At 38.5% G+C, this 20,817-nt stretch overlaps 1 protein-coding gene across 1 annotated transcript; it reads left to right on the top strand.

The window, feature by feature from the left end:
• The first annotated feature begins 4,991 nt into the window (after positions 1 to 4,991).
• Positions 4,992 to 20,538, top strand: LOC754358 (pathogen-related protein-like). Its single transcript, XM_030992262.1, has 2 exons — positions 4,992 to 5,514; positions 19,689 to 20,538. Exons 1-2 carry the CDS (start codon positions 5,225 to 5,227, stop codon positions 20,152 to 20,154), a joined length of 756 nt encoding a protein of 251 aa, XP_030848122.1. The 5' UTR covers positions 4,992 to 5,224; the 3' UTR covers positions 20,155 to 20,538.
• Positions 20,539 to 20,817: the final 279 nt, after the last annotated feature.

Raw genomic sequence — 20,817 nt, 5'->3', positions numbered from 1 at the left:
TTTATTTTATTTCTTTATATTACATGTTATCATCAAGTTTTTTTTATTTTTGTGCGAGCGAATCCTCGTACTAGGGCGTTTGAAATATTATGTTTATAAAAAAAAAGGCCGGGCTATTTGAGGTCTTGATACGGTCGGGGGGCCATTATGCCCCCCTTAAGATCTCGGCCGCCAAATGGCCGATCGCCGCGAAAATTTGCACGCATGTCAAGTGAAGTGTATAGGATACTATGGTAAATTATTTTTTTTGAAAAATTCACTCATTTGCATATTTATGGTAATTTATGCAAATAAGGTCATAAAATACACCTTTTTACCCATAAATCATATTCTTTATATTTAAGCATTCTTTTTCACTACTTTGTATTCGTTAGACCATTTGAAACAATAATACGACCAAAAAATTGGAAGAGCTAGGTTATTCCTTATGTTGTCTCTTGTTTTGATAGTTTCTTATGTATTTCATAATTGTTCTATTTTATTTTGTATTTTATTTTTTTCTAACTACAATTTAACTATTTTGATTCCCAAATCAAACACTACTTTAAACAAGACCCAATAACCAATGTTTTATCTCTTTTTAGAAAAAATGACATTTCCATATGTTTTGTACACAAATAACGAAAATGAGCGATTATCGGGCCGACATGCAAGACAAAATGTCACGTGACTTTGTAACGATACGTCCGATTTTCACAAAAATTGTTTTAAAAGATGCGCAAGACTCGAAAGAACTGAAAACAGTCAGCGAGCGGCGGGGCGCCATCCGTATGCGTTCCCAAACAATCAACAAAATCGGGGGGAGGGGGTAGCCTTATTAGGGTTAAAGGCCTATATCAGCTATAATTACACATTTTCCACACCGTTTCTTCAGTGAGATTATCTCTATTATTGTATTTATACAACAAGTAGGAAAAGAAGTCCGTCGTTATAATGTTAAAGAAAATAATAATAAAAAAGAATCGCCATTTTTAAAAGCCCCAAAATTAACCACAGTGCCATTCTAGAATTTGAAAACATGACGTGACATTCAAAGTTTTATTTTTGACATTCTCTTTCTGAAATTTTGTGTTTACAAAAATCCTAACAAAATGTCCCATTATTGACCAATAATTGACAACGGACTATAAAGTCGAGTTTGCCAATCTATGTGTGTAATTGGCTCTCTAGAAGCTTATGGAAAATGGAAGATAATTATCACTGATTTGGGGTATTTTTCAACACTTTTCACCACTTGGATTCCTTAGAACGTTTTCATGTTCTTAAGTGTGTATTTATGATACTATACATTGTATAACAGTTGAATTTTTACTTCTGTACTAGCAAGGCTACATCTAGGTAATTGAATTGAATTGAATTCAAGACTTTATTCCAGACTCAGGTGCAAAAGCAGAGGTCCATATAACATATTTACATATAGATATAAAAAAATGAACAAGAATAAAAGGGTAACAAATTATTAAAACTGACATAATGATTTACACGAAGAGACAGAATAATAGGGGAATACATACTGATATAAGAGAAACAAAAACTAAACTACTTTAAACAACCTCTGCCGACTGTGACAATTACAAGCTACTGAACCAGAACTTCCACAAGTCTGAGGTAAACCTTGAACTACTTAGAAATGGTTAAACCAACACTTTAACAATCATATTTTCTGGATAGTCAATAATTCTCTGAATAAATTTGAAAATTAGATTTCTTACAACAGCTTGACATGCAGGTATATTCACGTCTGCAAACATTTTATTTGCACTAGAGTGCCTAGGTATTCGTAAGAGCATCCTCATAGCATCATAATAGGCTACTGTGAGCTTCTTTATACTGCTCTTTTATATACCTACTCCATAGATGTGCAGTATATAACGGCAGTGGCGGATCCAGGGGGGGGGGGCCCGAAACGGCCGCGGCCCCCCCCCCCCCTATTGGCGGCGCAAAAAAAAGAGGAAAAAAAAGAAAGGAGAAGAGAAGAAAAAAAGGAGAAGAGAAAAGATAGGAGAAGAGAAAAGAAAAGAGAAGAGAAAAGAAAGAAGAGAGAGAGAGAAAGAAAAAAAAGAAGAAGATCCCCCCCCACCTCACTCCCACTCCGGGGTCGGAGGGACCGATTTTGTGTTCCCAAAATTTCCGATGAAGGGTTACTTTTCACGCAACAAAGTCCGGCCCGTAATACACACAAATCCGGCCCGCACTGACTCTACACACCGAAGATAAAGGGGTGCTTTCAAACTAAGAGAGGGAACATACATGCGCATACCCTAGATATCACTGAGTGGGTGGGGGGGGGGGGGGGGGGGGGGGGGTGGGAAGGGGAAGAGAAAAGTCGGGTGAGAAAGGGGGAAAGACAAGGAAATGGCGCTCAGTGACAGTAACGACGAATAAGGGAAAAACTGCAATTGGGAGATTTGGGGTCATTCCAGAAGGCTTGGGAAACGTTATTGAATAGAGGGGCCGGGCCGGCCGCATGAAATCTCGAGCCACAAATTCAAAGTTAAACGTTACAAACAGCCCCTGCTTTTTGAAAAAAAATTGAAAAGGGCACAATGTTTTGGATGTCTTTCAAATAGAAGCTATATACTTCACAGTCAAATTTTAAATTAACGGTAGGGCCGCTTCACAATTCTTATTTTGCCCTTCATTTGGATTCAGCTCATACCAACTCGCTTGTGCTTATGTTTGAACTCATGTAGGTAGTGATAATGGACAGCGGCGGCGATCCTGGGCCCGATAGAGAGACACGTCCCCCGGAAATTTAGATATATACTGTAGCTAGAAAGAAATATACATGTAACGGAAAGAACGTACATATTGGACTAAAGGATTTTCTAGAATGCATAATTTCAGCATTCTACATTGCAAAATCTCGCTTGGTCGCTCCGCTCCGGCCCTCGCCCGATAACACAAAACTAAGATATAATTATGACGCTCCCGGTCGCGATTATTTCATGGTTGGTGTATACATAGATCTTTTTTCCCCTTTCATTTCTACTGACCTAATTGTATGCTATCACAATAATGATTGTTTCATTTTCCCTTTAAAGCATGCGTAGCTAGGGGCGGTAGGGACAGTAAGAGGACATAGGACGAAAAAAGGAGCAGACAAAGAAACATTTTTGACAAGTCTAAAACGGGACAACAAATCATCTTCTAGTTTAATGAATACATTTAATGAAACGTTAAGCTTCTGCGCTTTGCGCTGGAGGGGAAAACTGAATTCAGAGAAGGATTAAGAGTCGGGAATGGAACAACGAATTATCTTCTTTCTCTAATAATTTCTTTAAACTATGAAAGGTCAGAGCTTCCGCGCCTCGCGCGGAAGGTGGAAAATGAATTCAAACAAGGATTAAGAATCGAGAATGAGACAACGAATCATCTTCTTTCTCTCATAATTTAATGACGCGTCAGAAGCTTACGCGCTACGCGCGGGAGGAGGAAAACTGAATGCAGACAAGGATTTAGAGTCGAGAATGAAACAACGAATCATCTTCTTTCTCTAATAATTCAATGAAACGTCAAAGCTTCCGCGCTTTGCGCGGGAGAGGGGGGGGGGGGGGGTAACTCAATACAGACAAGGATTAAGAGTCGAGAACGGTACTCTTTCTCTAATGATTTAATGAAACGTTAAGCTTCTGCGCTTTGCGCTGGAGGGGGTAATCTGAATTCAGAGAAGGATTGAGGGTCGAGAATGGAACAACGAATTATCTTCTTTCTCTAATAATTTCATTACACTATGAAAGGTCAAAGCTTCCGCGCTTCGCGCGGGAGGGGGAAAACTGAATTCAGACAAGGAATAAGAGTCGAGAATGGTACAACAAATCATCTTCTTTCTCTAATAATTCAATGAAACGTCAAAGCTTCCGCGCTTTGCGCGGAGGGAGGAAACTGAATTCAGACAATGATTAAGAACCAAGAACGGAACAACGAATCGTCTTCTTTCTCTAATAATTTAATGAAACGTCAAAGCTTTTGCGCTTCACGCGGGAGAGGGGGGGGGGGGAACTCAATTCAGACAAGGATTAAGAGTCGAGAACGGTACTCTTCTTTAATGATTTAATGAAACGTCAAAGCTTCCGCGCTTCGCGCGGGAGGGGGTATAGAAACTGAATTCAGACAATGATTAAGAATCGAGAACGGTACAACGAATCGTCTTCTTTCTCTAATAATTTAATGAAACGTCAAAGCTTCCGCGCTTCGCGCGGGAGAGAGAAGGGGGGGGGGGGGACTCAATTCATACAAGGATTAAGAGTAGAGAACGGTACTCTTTCTCTAATGATTTAATGAAACGTCAACGCTTCCGCGATTCGCGCGGGAGGGGGTATGGAAACTGAATTCAGACAATGATTAACAACCGAGAACGGTACAACGAATCGTCTTCTTTCTCTAATAATTTAATGAAACGTCAAAGCTTCCGCGCTTCGCGCGGGAGGTGGTATGGAAACTGAATTCAGACAATGTTTAACAACCGAGAACTGTACAACGAATCCTTTTCTTTCTCTGATAATTTCATGAACATTAAAGCTTCTGCGCTTCGCGGGTAATGGGGGGGGGGGGGGAGGGGACAGCGAGCTGCCCGAATATGAATTTGTTATATTTTTTCTCGTGTATTTTGGTGATAAATAACACTTTCACAAAATACATATTATCCTCAAATTTTTGCTCGCTCGCTTCGCTCACTAGCCGAATTGTGAAACCAGAAAATTACTTTTTCGGGCAAGAGGCTTCAGCCCCCCCCCCCCGATGAAAATGTCAAAAAAAAAATTACCGGTTTGGTGCTTCTAATATGACCTTGTCAGTATTGGTATGTTGAGTTGAAAAACTGCCTGCGCAATTTTCAAATTTCCGGCCCCCCCTATTGGAAAATCCTGGATCCGCGCCTGTAACGGTGTACAATAAGCTCCTTCTGCACAATGGTTTGACGGTACGTAGGCCTAAACAATGATGGAGCCTTTAGAAATATCACATAATAAAATGACAGGGCCCACAATCCAATTCGAGGGGCCGGAAAAAAAACGACAAGGTCGCCTGATTTACTATATAGCGTGCGCTTTAACCAGTATAACAATCCTATTCATAGATCGTCTCCCTGAGAAAACTAAGCTTAGCCCTGGAAGGGTCGTCAAATTTACATTCCGTTCCTTTCCTCCCATCTCCCTGCATATAGATCATACAGTAGTTTGTCTCGGTTAATTTTTTAGTCGACAGTATAGAGAAACCAAACGTTATGGCGACTGAGGGGAAACGTACAGACGAGAAACTCGCAGAACTGCAAGAAAGGTACGGTTTTGTGAGACCAGAGCGAGGTATCGACTCTTACCCAGTGGGGGCGACGTGGCGGGAGGGTAAGCCTGACTATCGGAGAGCAGATCTGGTCTTTTTCCAAGGCAAGACCAAGAACCATCCGGTTGGGTCTTTGGCGCAAATCGTCGAGAATCTCGTGAAGAAATGGGAAATGGAGATGACACATCTCACTGAGAAGAAAGATTGGATGACGATTAACCCGAGAGAATATACGTGAGTAATCTTTGAGAGAATAAGAAGTAATCTAAAGGATAAACAGTTTTGAACAATGTTTTTTCGGGAAAAGAAATAAAATATTATGTGTCCAAAGGAAGCTTGTTTGGGCCCATTCTCTGTGTAATATGTATTAATGATCAATCTTCTTTATTTGGAAATTGGGTGTTCTTTTTCAGGAAACTCTATTTAAACGAGTGGAAGCACTGGCGGCTCTGTTTTTTTAAAACTGTAACAATTCTCCTTGGATCAGATATAGACCAAAAACAAGCCTCATTATCTTCAGTATACAAGTGTCATTTCGGACCTTACAGCTTTCATAGAAATCACTTCTGGACCGTCAAAGAAAAAGTTTGAGGGGGCAAAAGTTGCCTCTTTTTACGTTTGAAAAGTGACATTTTCCTTTTTAAGCAGTTCCCCTTCCCCTTCTAATACGTGCTTATTATTTCACCTCTGATATGTGCTTCTTTTATTTTGACACGTGTCCCCTTTTCATTAATTACTGTATTTCCTTCTGATAAATGCCCCTTTCCCCTTTTTTATAACAGCCCCTTCCCCTTAAAAAAATAAATATATATTTTCACCTCTGATAAATGCCCCTATTAAAATCTGATAAGTGCCCCTTTTCCTTCGACAGATGCCCCTTTTCTTTTCTAATAAATGTCCTTCTTCTTTCTGAAAAGAACCCCTTTTCCTTTCTCCATAACATACGCCCCTATACAGCGACTTAGAGCAACTTTTTTTTTTATTCATTTCCCCTAAAGCTCACTCGCGTTTATAATTGGTATAAATGTGTTACTTATGAAATGTATTTTCAGTCTTTCACGATTAAATTGTGCTTAAAACCCATCAGGATTTGTTGTTGTTTTTCTCATTATAAAACTTTTCGCCCTGCGACGTCACAAATCTTAAATTTTTCTTAATATTCAAAACCATCACACCCAACTGCAAGGTATGATTCTTGAACAGTATATTGGACCATGTAAAGAGAGAAACAAATATTGAAATCATCCCTGATAATGTAATCACAATCATAAAAATGTAGGGGTATATAGGCCTACCAATGTCTAAATATGGTAGATTTACATTGTGATGTTTCCCTTTGTAGGTGCACCTTATATTCCAGAAAGTGCCCTATTTTGATGGTGCCCCCCCCCCCCCATGTATGGAAAATGCTCCACCGCGCATGTTTGTACTTAACCTTTTTTTTTATAATTTAGCTTGGATTCAACTCACTATACTCCCGATCGTCTATCGTCGAGTCAAAAGACCAGTTATTTATATTTAACGATATTTGGTTTATTAAAATACTGAACCTGGCAGCCCGTAGGCTGAATTAAATGAAATTGACATGATAAAAACAACTGAACTTGCACACCAATGTTGGAACAATTATCATACAATGTGAGAACATTAAAACATAAAAACAATACGGCAATCAAAATAATTAAGATAGTATTCTTAAAACAGGGTCAAGCTATGTTCACATCATTATTGCACTGAGATTATAGCAAAAAAGGAGAGTAGAAGGAAAGAGGGAGAAAAGGAGAGTCAGAAAAGAGGGAATCGAGAGGAGGATAGTAGAAAGAATGAAGTAAAAGGTAAGAAACAGGTAACCTTGGGAGACAGAGAAAGGGGGGGGGGGGAGAGAATTAGAGGAAGTATAATTACTGTGTATGCAAAATTACAGTTCATAGTGTCACATTTAATGTCATTCATACAGATTAAAACAGTACAATAAATGAAGTTATACTTTTAAGGAAATGGGAATGCGCATGCGGAAATTGTGAGTAATGCGTTAACTATCAAAACATCACACATCATACATTTCAAAACCAGACTTTGAACAATTTGTATTGTATGAACTTCAATAATGGTATCTTACTGAAGAGGGTAGAATTGTGTTTTTGGAACAAATTGGACAGTTGTCTGGCACTACGTCGCAGTGACATTATAGTGATTACAACTTTCAAATTGATAACTTATATATTTTTGCCCGATTTCAAATAATAATAATAATGGATTCTTATATAGCGCACGTATCGACCTTACAAGGTCCTCAAGGCGCTCCAACATTACCCGGCTATGCTGGGCTGCCGATTTCGACGCTCACAGCATTTTAAGGAATTCCTTCCTACCGGTACCCATTTAACACCTGGGTGGAGAGAGGCATATGTAGATCAATGTCTTGCCAAAGGACATTAGTGCCGCGGCGGGACTCGAACCGTGGACCTTGTGATCGACAGTCCGGCGACGTATCCACTCATCCACGACACCTCAGTCACACCTCAAAAACCGACCCCAGACCGACTGACTTGTTGCTATTCGGGGTATTGTAATTGTTTGATCGGTCTGGTGTCGGTCTCGTTGGTGTGACTGAGGTATTATAAGTAAAGATGTCACAGTTGACATTTCAAATACAAAAAGAACTCCTTGACGAAATTTAGTGTATACACAATTATATGCTTTTTACTAAAGTATTTCTGAACCTTCCTACACCTAGCCTACAGTGAGTGGCAATAGCCTTTGAGCGATTTCAATTAAATACATCGGGGGGGGGGGGGGGATACTCAGATTTGGTTTGGACGGGGGTGTGCCGCTGAAGCCACGAAACCCCTACCCATTTTTAAGGGTAATTTTTCCCGAAATAAGGCCCATTTTATTATTTTCGGGTGTATTTCGGGTGTTTGTATATGGCAAACACCCGAAAATTTTGGAAATTTTGAAAAAAAAACATTGTTGATGGTATTTTTGATAAAAATGGGACCCATGTTTAGGGATTTTTGTCAAAAAGTTACCCATTAGAGCGGCACCCCCCGTATGTCTTATGTGAGTATACCCCCCCCCCCCTCGCAATCGAAACTTCGCAACTGAAACGCGGCTTCTATATCTTTCTAGCTCTCTGCGTTAATGTAGTAGTTCGATGATCCTATTGAAACTGTATATGAACTTCCTTTTCATGAAATTGAGAAAGAAAGAAATGTCAATAAGTAGCGCTTGATTTGACACTGAATAGATCTGTTTACGAATTTTTTTACAAAGTCTCTCTTGACAATCCTTTTATCAGATATTTTCGTCTGAATGGAACAAAGGTACGTGGAATGTAGGCCTACAAATAAACCAGCCCTTACGCATAGGCATATAATACCAGTTGCATATTGTACAAATAGGCCCACCCGTTCGAGGCCTTATTTTCATGCTTGCAACCAGGAAGGTGAAAGAGAAAGAGTGGAAACTCTTTTAATTTATTTAAACGCATGCGGGCTAGAGCCCCGGCCCCCCCCCCCACTCAATGTTATTTAGGGTACGCATATGCTCGTTCCCTCTTTTTGAAAGCACCCCCTATCTGAGGACTGCCAATATTTCCGAACCCCCTTTCGCGGGCATTTCGCGGGCTTTTCCTGCCTTGGAGACCCCCCTAAATCAGGAAAAATGCTCAATGTACCCCCCTAAATTCGGAATAATTTCTCAGGAGTCCAAAGAGATGAGGGAAAAAAATAAAAAACACCCCTTTTTAAAGAAATCTCCGGGTGAAAAGTCAAATACACCCCTTTTTTTACAATTCTCGGGCCGGACTTTGTCGCACGAAAAGTACCCCTTTACCGGACATTTTGGCAGCACACATGCGGTCATTCCGACCTCTGAGTGGGGGGGGGGGGGGGGGAGGGGGGCGGGGCTAAAGCGTAGCAATGGGATGTGTAACATTCCACTTGGCTTTGAAGTTCCATGCAAAATATTAAATTACCGGAGCATTTCAGTGTAAGTTATAAACTTTACATGGGGATCGTATTGGGAATAGTGCATCAAACAATTTTTCAAATTTAGAACTCCGCCTTCCTATAATTTGTGTGCCAGAGTTGGTAAAAGAAAAATTAGATCCTGACAAAAACTCAATATTTTAGGATATTGCGCTTATTTCCGCATGTTTTAATGTCCCGTCTTTTGATCCATGATTTACAATCTTTGATAACTTTAAGTTTGCTAATGCATGTTTTTGTCTCGCCTGCGGCGGAGACGGTGGCGGCTGTGGCGACGGCGACGGCGTCAACATCGAAAACTTAACCTAAGGTTAAGTTTTTGAATTTTTAATATAATTTTGAAAGTATAAGTTCTTATTCAATGAAACTTGGACTAAAGGATTATGAAGTATACCCAATCATGTATAAAGAATTTCAGGTCACAAAGTCAAGATGAAAGGTCATTTCAGGTCAACAAACTTAGACTATGTTGAGGCATCATCATCAAGAACTTAACCTGAGGTTAAGTATTTGATCAATATTTTGAATTTTTAGCATAATTTCTAAAGTGTTAGTTCAAATTCCATGAAACTTGTACCCAAGGGTTATCAAGTATCACAAATCACGTGACTCAAATTCTAGGTCACAAAGTCAAGGTCAAAGGTCATTTTAGGTCAGTAGATTTGGATTATGTTTTCACAACTTAATATGAGAATTAATAAATCCATTTTTGTTATTTGTTCATATTTCATTAAAGTTATCAATCTTGGTCCAAATAATAGTAAATAATTCTTTTAATGATTCTTAGTCAAAATTCACTTCAAAATGCTGATTATATTCAGAGGAAGGCTTATTGTTTGTTTGTTTGTTTGATTGATTTTATTTCTGCGTTCAAAAATATACAAATTCAAAGTCAAAGTACAAAATTTCGAACAATAACAAATACAATGAATACAATGTTTACAAAAGTAATTAAATGAAAAATCATGTACAATTATATCATTCGATAAACATGTACGAAGCATACAATAACATAAGACATATGAAATATTTTCAATAAATTAGAGAGGTAATTTGGAACGCAGGAGACCACCATCGTGAGCGGTTAGGCTGGAAATGGATGGCGGCCTCGTAAAAGAATTGGCGACATAACTCTCTTCGAAAAACTGAGTGATCAAGAGGGTGCGGTGCAAGTGCAGGTGCAGTGAGCAGTTGCATGATAAAGAATAAATAAGTCACGGTTTTGTTATACTAATTTAAAGAGAGGGGAGCATATGATTGTATTATTTGTCGTTTAAGTGTAGCATTTAAGTAGTAGATGGTTGAACAAGACTTTATGTTGTCGGGTAAATCATTCCAAATGTCCGGGCCAGAATGTCTAACAGATTTGTGTGTTATTGATAATTTGGGGTTTGTAAGATGGAAGTTTCCAGATATGCGAGTAGAGTATGAATGAACGGAATTATTAAACCTAAACATGTTATCAAAGGATGGTGGAAGCAGATTATTAATGTACTTAAACATAATAACTGCTACTTGAGTAGTGTTCAGATCGAAATTTTTTAGTGTTTTAAGTTTATAGAATAAAGGATCAGTGTGAGCTAAGAAATGCGAACCTATACAAATACGTATGGCTTTCTTTTGCAGTTTGAAAATAGAATTAATTTTTGTCGAACCACAATTTGCCCATACACTATTACAATATGTTATATACGGGAGAACTAGCGAATTATATAGTAGGAATAAGGTTGCATGGGGTAGAAGAAACTTTAACTTGGAGATTATTCCAATACTTTTGGAAATGCACATTGTAACTTGGTGTAAATGATCATTCCAAGTCGAGGCTTCATCTATAAGAACACCCCAAAACTTGGAATTAGTTTTCTTCTCTAGTAGCATACCATCGATTTTAATATATATAGGTGTTTCTGTATTATGAGAATGATGTTTAAAATACATGAAATGAGTCTTTTTTGTATTAAGTGAAAGTTTATTGGATTTAAACCAATCTGATACTTTGTTAATTTCATAATTCAAAGTATTGTTTAACATATTAAGATCTTTATGGGAATAAAATATATTTGTATCATCGGCAAATAAGATAAAAGAAAGAAGGGGGGATGTATTGATAATATCATTTACATAAAGAAGAAATAACAGTGGACCTAAGATGGAGCCTTGAGGAACACCGCATTGAATTAAAAGAGGATCAGAATCATAACTATTAAATGTAACATATTGTCTTCTGTTTGTTAAATAATCTTTAAACCATAAGAGTGGCTGACCCCGAATTCCATAATGACTGAGTTTGGAGAGTAGAATAGCGTGATTGAGCGTATCAAATGCTTTACTCAAGTCACAGAATATACCTATAACATGCTCTTTGTTAGCTATGGCACTTGTAATTTTGTCATAAATTTGAATTAATGCTAAGTCAGTTGAGTAATTTTTTCTGAAGCCATATTGATTTGAATTGAGTATTTTGTGTTTAGTGATAAATTTGTGTAGCCTATTATGAACGATCTTTTCTAAGACTTTGGATATACTTGGAAGTAGGGAAATTGGACGATAGTTACTAATTTCGTGAGGATCATCTTTTTTGAGAATGGGGTTGACTTTAGCTAGTTTTAATAGATCAGGGAAAACACCTTGCGATAACGAGTGATTAAATATGTGAGTTAAAGGCTTTGCAAGTGGATACATTATTTCTTTTAGGAGAGACATACTTATTTTATCAAAACCGTGCGATTTTGAGTTGTTAAGAGATTGGGTAATGTTAATAATTTCGCTAGGATTTGTCGGATTTAAAAAGAGAGACTCTTGGTTTTGATTGGAAAGATAGTCTTTAAAGTGAGCGTGAGTTCTATTAATTTTGCTGGCGAGTTCACACTATGAACATGACAGACAAAGAAAGCGGACAAAATATACAGTTCCTCAGGTGGACAAAGGAACATCCCTTCGCTCCTATTATGTAAAAAGGTGAATATGCATGTGACACCTGTTCTACACATTTTTACATAATAGCAGTGAAGGGATGTTCCTTTATCTACCTGAGGAACTGTATATTTTGTCCGCTTTCTTTGTCAGTCATATTCATAGTGTCAGGGCCGATATTCGTAAAAAATGGGTTAAATGAATTTGCATGAAGACTAGGATCATGTATTTTAGTGCCATTTAATGTGATATTATCCGTGGGTGGGGGATTCGTTTTTTTTCCCATTACCTCTTTGATAATTTTCCAAGTTGCAGTTGTGTTTGAACTGGCCTTTTTTTTATTTTATTAGAAAAATGCAATCTACGGGATGTACGGATAAGTTTAGCTAATTTGTTTCGATAAATTTTATATGTGTTTAGGTTAGTGTCAGTTGGATTATGTAAATGTGATTTGTAGAGGCGATTGCGTGTTTGTATTGATTTCAATAAACCTTTCGTTATCCAAGGATTCCTGGGTTTATTTCGCTTATTACTCATTTTGCCTTAAGGAATATTCTTTTCATAATAATATTGCAATTTGTTACTAAAATGTTTATATGCAGTATTGACATCATTTACACTATGTACCTCAGCCCATCCCTCGAAAAATAAATCCTGTTTCAGCAATTCTATATTACGTTTGGATTCTTTGCGATATATAAGCTCATCAAATGATTTACGGCCAGATAGTTTGCATTCACAAGTTAAAAATATGGGTAGGTGATCCGACACTTCAGAACACAATATTCCACCGATGGTTTTGTTGTTATGTACGTTTGAAAAAATATTGTCAATCTGAGTTGATGAATGTGGATTTATTCTGGTGGGTTTATTAATAATCGAAAAAAAGCCGTATGAATGCATCCACTGCATACAATTGGTTGAGTTACTGTTATCAGATGAGGGTGAGAAGTTGATGTTAAAGTCACCAAGGATAAAATTGTGTTTATTTTCATCCCCTATTTTATGAAGATAAAAATCCAGTTCGTCACAGAATAAATCACAATTAGAATCAGGGGGTCTATAAATCAAACCTATGATGACATTTTTGGCATTTGAGTTTTTAATTTCGATAAATAAAGATTCTGCTTGTGTTAGTTTAATATCTGAACGGATTTTGAAGTTTATGTTTTGTGTAATATAGGATTTCCCGGCCAAATTCGTGAGTTTGTCATTCGAATTCATTTACTTTGCATTTAAGTTAGCGCAGATCAGCTTTGCCATGCCAATTATCATTCAATTTTCCCGATTTTGTATTTAATTTAAGATTTTGGTCGAAGGATTTCATAGATCTTTCATTCAATTTAGAAACTGCTCAACTAGCATTCAAATTAATCGTCACTTGTCGAGGCGTCATTTTTATCATTCAAATTAACACCTGTCATTCGTATTCGAATTATGTTTATTCAAGTTAGGAATGTTAGGGGGAAGAAATGCAACACACGTTTACAGCTTTAAAAAAATGCAATTAAATACATGATTTGCTATTGGGGTCTTTTCTGTTATTCAATTTATTAATTTTGAGGACAAAGCATAATGTTTGTAGTCAGACATTACTCATATACCCCATTCACAGTGGTTTTGAAACTTGTAGCGGCGTTGTAGCGGAGCGGCGACACCGCCATAACACCGCTACAAATGCATTCACAGTAGAAAAGTTATCCCGCTGCAGCAGCGGGATAAATATCATGTACCCATTCACGCTGCAGCGGGTGATTTTTATTACCTCCGTAACAAACACGTGTATGCATGGCTCATGACCCGCGAGTGACCCCGATATGACCGGAAATACTTCAGCGCGGGGTTTTCGATTGCTTGAAATTGCGCGCGCTAGCTGTACTTTACATATTACTTTTTAAAAAACTAGCATTTTTATTGCTTCCAGTCAGAATATTTTAATTTTTTGAAGTGTGAAATATTTTTATTTGGATAATTATAATATCTACATAATAATAAAATCAATTTGAATCCACTGGTTACTTTATTTCTATTTCACTTTATGTTCCCCATTGCTTGAGAAAAGAGGTCAGTGATAGGTAAGTAAACAAATCACACGTGTTTGTCGCGGTGTTATAGCGGAGAGCCTTCACACTGAGTAAACACCGCGACAGCAGCGGGACTGTCCCGCTGCTGTAGCTAGGCGAGCCTAGCGATAGTTTGTCGCGGCGTTATCGCGAGGCGGTGTTATCCCGCGATAGTTTATAACGGGTCCGAGCCTTCACACTGAAGACAACACCGCGACAGCAGCGGGACAGTCCCGCTGCTGTCGCAGTGTTTGAGGCCACTGTGAATGGGGTAATAGGTAAAGAAGGGGCGAAATCAAGGGATATGGCATCTCTGAACGGACATGTTCATATACCCAGGAAAAGTGGGGACACGAAAACACCTACCCCAGTCACAATATTGTACCCTTCCTCCATAATGAAATTGTGATAAATTTATGATGAAACACAAGACAAACAACTTCCTTACATGAACATTTACACAAATATTGAGACCATCAATTCCGTAGATGTAAGGTAAGTCTTTTTTTTTAACAATCAAACTTAAAGGCTGATGAATATCTGATAAATCTAAAAGTATATACAGATTATAAATGCAAGAAAATAAAATAGGATGAAATACACATGAAAAAACGATCTTGAAAGAAAAAGAATGAGCTATAAAAAGTGTTTAAAAAACGAGAAATGTATATTGACCATTAATTTTAGTGCACAAAGTGCTAATTTGAATGCTACAAATGAATTAGAATGGTAAAAGTACACCGTCGCGATGTCAGAAAATCGTGTTGCGCTAAATCGAATGACCAAATGGCGAGAGAAGCAATTTGTTCATTAATTGGAATGAAACATACATAGATTCTAACGAAAACTTCATAGATTTGAAATCTAGAAAAAGGAATATCAACCCGAGATATACCCGACAGCAGGCGCGTACGCAGGGGGGGGGGGGGGGGGGGGGGTTTGGGGGTTAAACCCCCCCCCTTTGGTATTTTTATGTGTATAAACCCCCCCCCCAAAAAAAAAAAAAAAAAAAAAAAATTATCCCCATGAATGACCCTAAAACAGGTGACCTTACCCCCCCCAAACGGAGCAAAATGTCAAATTTTCAAATTTGGAGGTCAAAAAAGAAAGAAAAAAGTGTCCTCTTACCCGAAATTTTCGGCCCGATTTATGAATGTTAAACCCCCCCCCCCCTTGAAAAAATCCTGCGTACGCGCCTGCCCGACAGCACTAAAACCGTCGAATTTGAACGCAAGACAAATGAATTTGAATGACAAACTCGCGAATTTGGCCGGGAAATCCTATATAAAACGCAACACCGCCACCTCTTCTTCCTTTGCGGTCCGCCCTAATCAACTTATAATTAGGCAAATTGAACATATCTGGAGAATTCTGATGTAACCATGTCTCACTTATTCCAATGACGGAAAATGCAAAATTATTTAAAGAGTGTAAAAGGTTTTCAACGTATTCGAAATTTTTGTTCAGACTTCTGGAGTTTATATGTAAAAGTGAAATATTGTCTGGTTTGTAAGAAAATGAATTTTTGAATTCTTGGGGTGTGTAGTATTTGCTCTCGTTTATATCGTCGACAAGAATATCGGGAGTGTGCGCGTGCGAATTCATTTAACGATACGTATTATGTACAGTACCGAAAATTTGGAGGATGAACAACTGCATGTGTGATGCTGGTGCGTTTGTGTGTGTACGAAGTGCAAGTGTGCGGGTAACTTCAAAATATAATACAAATGAAAATACAATAAGACCCATCTTGGTCACAGTTACAATAATTGCTTAGGAGCAACAGAGCGGAGCCCGACCGCCCGAGTAAAGGGTGTATTTTTGACACGCAAAATAGAGGGGCTGGGAAGAAACAAAATGCTTGATAACAATAATGACAAATCGGAGTACGATTATTAAATGGCAAAGAGGGATTTGACATTCCCGCTCATCAAAACTAGTTCAGTCTATAACAATGGATTCTGTGATTGACACAGGAGTTTTGCAAAACAAAGAAATTTGTTGTGCGGAGGAGAAAAATGTATGCATGTTAAAGCAGACTCTGAGATGATACTTAATAGCAATAACGTCATTTCGGAGTACAATAATATTAAATGGCAAAGAGGGATTTGACATTCCCGCTCATCAAAAAAAAAATAAAAAAAATCAGTCAATTACAATATAACAGATAGACTCAAATTTTTGGAATGCTATACAGATAATAATTATTGATAAAGAGTGAGGAGTTCGGTTTTAATAATCCCATTAATCAAGATCAAAGGTTAATAAAAACTTGTCTCCAGCTTCCAGCCCAGTGGAGGGTAAGCTATATACATTCCTGCATGATACAAAATGGAGCTGCATGACACCCGAATGTATACAATCGTGACAATTTAGCATTAGTGAAAAAGTACAATTCCTTCAAGATTCAAATGTTTTACGTATTTGGGCGATCGAATTTTCCATTATTATTGGTCACAAAACAATAAGACACACCAAAACATAAATGCAGATTCGAAATGAAAGTAAGGCTGCTCAAACAATGGACCCATCGCTCTATGCGTCGAGTATGTTTGTGATAGAGCGCCACAGCGGGCCGATGTGAAGATCGGTCAACAGTGGCGCGGAGAAGCCACGCCCTGTTCCTATACGTCAGACACGCGTAAGCGATAAGTCCATGTATTTGTTAAGGTTATAAGCACACGAAATTTCGAATGTATTTTTGATTGACACAGGTGATTAGAAAGATACATGCATGCTAAGGCAGGCTCGTGTGTACATACTTGATAACTGTTATGACAATTCGGAGTACAATAATATTAAATGGCAAAGAGGGTTTTGACATTTCCGCTCATCATAAAAAAGAAAAAGTATCGTCAATTACAATATAACAGATAGACTCAAAACAATTGAATGCTATACAGAAAATAATGAATGATAGAGAGTGAGGACTTCGGTCTTGATAATCCCAGTCGTCAAGATCAAAGGATAACGAATACTTGTCTCAAGCCCATTTGAGGGTAAAGAATACATTCCTGCATGATACAATGTTCTACTGCATGTCCACTGGAAGGAATACAATCATGACAATTTAGGATTAGTGACAACCGTACAATTCTTTCAAGATTCAAATGCTTTACCCATTTGGACAATCTAATTTTCCATCATGATAATTGTCATATACAAAAACCAAACAAATATAAATAAATAAATAAAGTTTTGAGAAGAAAGTTAGGCTGGTCAAACAATGGACCCATCGCACCCATGCGTCGAGTATTTCTGAGATAGAGCACCACTGCGGACCAATATGAAGATCGGTCAGCCGTGGCGCGGAGTAGCCACGCCCAAACGGTCTAACCCAGGCCTTCTCAACTAGTTAATTAGAAGTGCCAAAACAAAAATTTATTGAGGTTAAAGTGCCAACCTGTATGTTTGGTGACTGTGTTGCGAGGGAGCGTAGCGACCGAGCCGATACCGGGTGGTGTCCAGGGGGCGAAGCCCCCGGAAGCTAGTGGATTGTAGGGCTTTTTAAGGCCCAGATGTGGCATTTTTAACACCTTTTTGTTCCATAAAACATCAATCATAATTTCATACAATCCCTGGCTAAAATCTACACAGGAACTTAATTTACATGTAGTTATTTTCGTGCAATAAACACGGAAAATGTCAAAATCAAGTGAAAATCAAACAAACAAAATGGCTTGCTTAGGGTCTACACGTTGTGCTCAAATTTGACTGCGACTTTTTGATTTTGCTGAGTTTTTTAATTTTAAAATATCATTTTTAATTTTTTTCTTTCTTTCATTTTTTGTTTTTCATTTTTATTTATTTTTTATTATTTGTTTGGAACAGCTGCGCGCCACTCCGACCGATCGCAAGCGCCACAAGTGGCGCGCGCGCCGCCAGTTGAGAAGGCCTGGTCTAACCGGTCTAAAACGTCAATTAAGAAAATCCTTACCCAACAAGCATTAGCTGTTCATCTTATTGATAATTATCAGCCAGTACAGAAAATCTTGAAATTACTCCCCTTTGGTTTCTTAGCAAGGAAAATAATCTCTCCAAACTTTGCAGTTTCCTTTCTAGTCATTCTCCCATGAATGGGAATCGCCATTTTGATTGAATTAGTGATGTCAGAGTAGTACATATCCACTGACCTGCATTATGTATAATGACTGGCTTTTATGCAACCAGTGCCATCGATGTAAAACGGCAGCCATCTTATTACCCCCACTCCCCTGCATCTCAGACATGTGATCTATGTGAACAGTTCTCTTTTGAATAACGACAGAGCTTCGTCTGACCAACAACGTAATACTATGTTTGCCAATGTTGTTTAACAAAAGAAACTGCTCAACTATTTCAAACAGTTTTACCAAATCTTGCCACAATATGTGACGGAACGTATCGATTCACCTGATTACATTACCAAAATGGTCTAGGAAACCATTTTTATGGCTGTAGTTCGCACGTGAGTAGGGACTTTTAGATTCGCACGAAGACAATGGGGATTGCTACGATCGACGTCCTTTTAATGCACTGCCTTGAATGGACGTCACACGTATCAGTCCACGCAAATCTAAAAGTCCCCAATGTCTTTCATTGTAAACACCTTTTTTTGGAAAAGGGCACCTACAAAGACCTGGTTCAAATATTACACCTACCTGACGCTGCGAGTGACGCATTCATTATCATAACCCCTTTGTCATGACCTACTGTTTGTACAATATGTTCCTGGACGGACCTAAATAAATTCATTATCAATTGACATATGAATAAAGAGTGCTAATAATAACTGTCTAAAGTCCGTATTCATTATTTCGGACCTGGCTCGTTACTCTAACAAAAGTTGAGCTTGCATGTCAATTTTGGTTAATACATCATGTACGAAATGTGATTGTCTGTTTCGCTCTGTATTATGGTACAAACCATGAAACAGGAGTTCTTACAATGTCCTTTTCTTCTCTTGATTTTCCTGTTTAATAGGCCCATTTCACCTTAAGGTTTCTTACTGGCTATGACAAAGATAGTGAATGCGAGGTCTCTTGCAATGTTTCATAGCAACCGGACAGAAAATATTTCTGGATATATTTATGTTTTGTCCAGAATAAGAGAATAATGATTTGAAGGAACATAAAAGTGCAAAGTCTATGTAATATTAAAAACTTCAAGGGTTTTATTATAAACTGAAAGATCTTACCTGGTCACTTTACTTTTTCGCACATTAATATTGAACACAAATTTGAAAACGAATTCTGTCTAGAACATGAGCAAATCGTGTAAAGATCATTAATACGAATTGGTAATATGATTGTTCTTATCAGTGCTCGCGAATGCAGAGAAAATTGGGGGAAATTCTTCATTCGTGAACGCCTTGATCCATCATTATGTACCAAACAGGCGATTTGTGGGGGCTATTATGCGATGGTGCTTATATCTCTTTTTTTTTCCCACTCTGTTTCAGAGTCAGTGTCAACGGAGGAAAGGAGAGGAATGGTTTCGAGGAGGCTGTGAAAGGAACGTACAATTGGTTGTTTGCGGATGTCTCCAAAGATCTCTACAACGCTTCCACGCACACATTCGAGACATCCCACAAGGTCTTCCGAGGAGCCTTCGAGGACGGGTTCCCCTGGGAGGTTCTAGAGGTGTTCTCTGGTCCACCCAAGGTGGCCTTCACCTGGCGTCACTGGGGCACCTTTACCGGCACCTACGAGGAGCAAAAGGGCTCTGGAGAAGTCATCGAAATGTATGGTTTCTTGATTGCTACTGTGAACGACGAGCTGAAGATTCAGAAGCTGGAGGTCTTCGTCAAGACAGACGGATTCCTAGAGGCTCTTCAGGGAAAACTCGATCCAAAGGAACTGGCAAGGGGTAAAGATTTCATTGGATCCGGTTGTCCTTTCATGCAGTCTCAAAATAATGATGGTTAGATAACTTAGATGCATATAAAGGGTTATGACTATTATTTAGTAATAATGTAATGACGCGAACTTGGTCTGGTCACTTAACCTAATACCGGGAACCCCGTAAATAGCCGTATGTCTTCTGAATTGAAATGATATCAGAAACATTGTTAAGCAAAAAAAACGGCCTTATATCTTCAGAATTAAAAAATCACCTACAGGTTGTTGTTTACCCAGCGTAACAAGCGTACAAAAGCGCGTATTTCCGCTTCACAGGCGTGTTGATGCGCGCACAAAGCAATTTATTTTTGTTGAACACAAATAATTCGCGTTATACAATTTCTAATGAGAGCGTGAATGCGATCGAAATATCCCGCCCGCCCCCCCCCCCCAACTCAGTGTTATTTAGGGTACGCGTATGCATGTTCCCTTCTTTTGAAAACACCCCCCTAAGTCTGGTGCGTAAAGTCAATACGGGCCGGATTTTTGTGTACTACGAGCCGGACTTTGGTGCGTGAAAAGTACCCCTTTACCGGACATTTTGGAAACACGCATGCGGTCCCTCCGACCCCGGAGTGGGGGGGGGGGGGGGGGGGGGGGGGGCGGGCGAAATATACGAGGTGACAAACAAAGTGTCCAGAAAGTTCTTTATTTTTGTACGAAAACGTGGAATTTGGTACCTAAATGTAA

This window comes from Strongylocentrotus purpuratus, unplaced genomic scaffold, assembly GCF_000002235.5.
Source record: "Strongylocentrotus purpuratus isolate Spur 01 unplaced genomic scaffold, Spur_5.0 spur5_scaffold_2, whole genome shotgun sequence".
Taxonomy (NCBI): domain Eukaryota; kingdom Metazoa; phylum Echinodermata; class Echinoidea; order Camarodonta; family Strongylocentrotidae; genus Strongylocentrotus; species Strongylocentrotus purpuratus.
The sequence above is the reverse complement of the archived record's forward strand: the minus strand, read 5'-3'. Positions and strand labels throughout refer to the sequence as shown.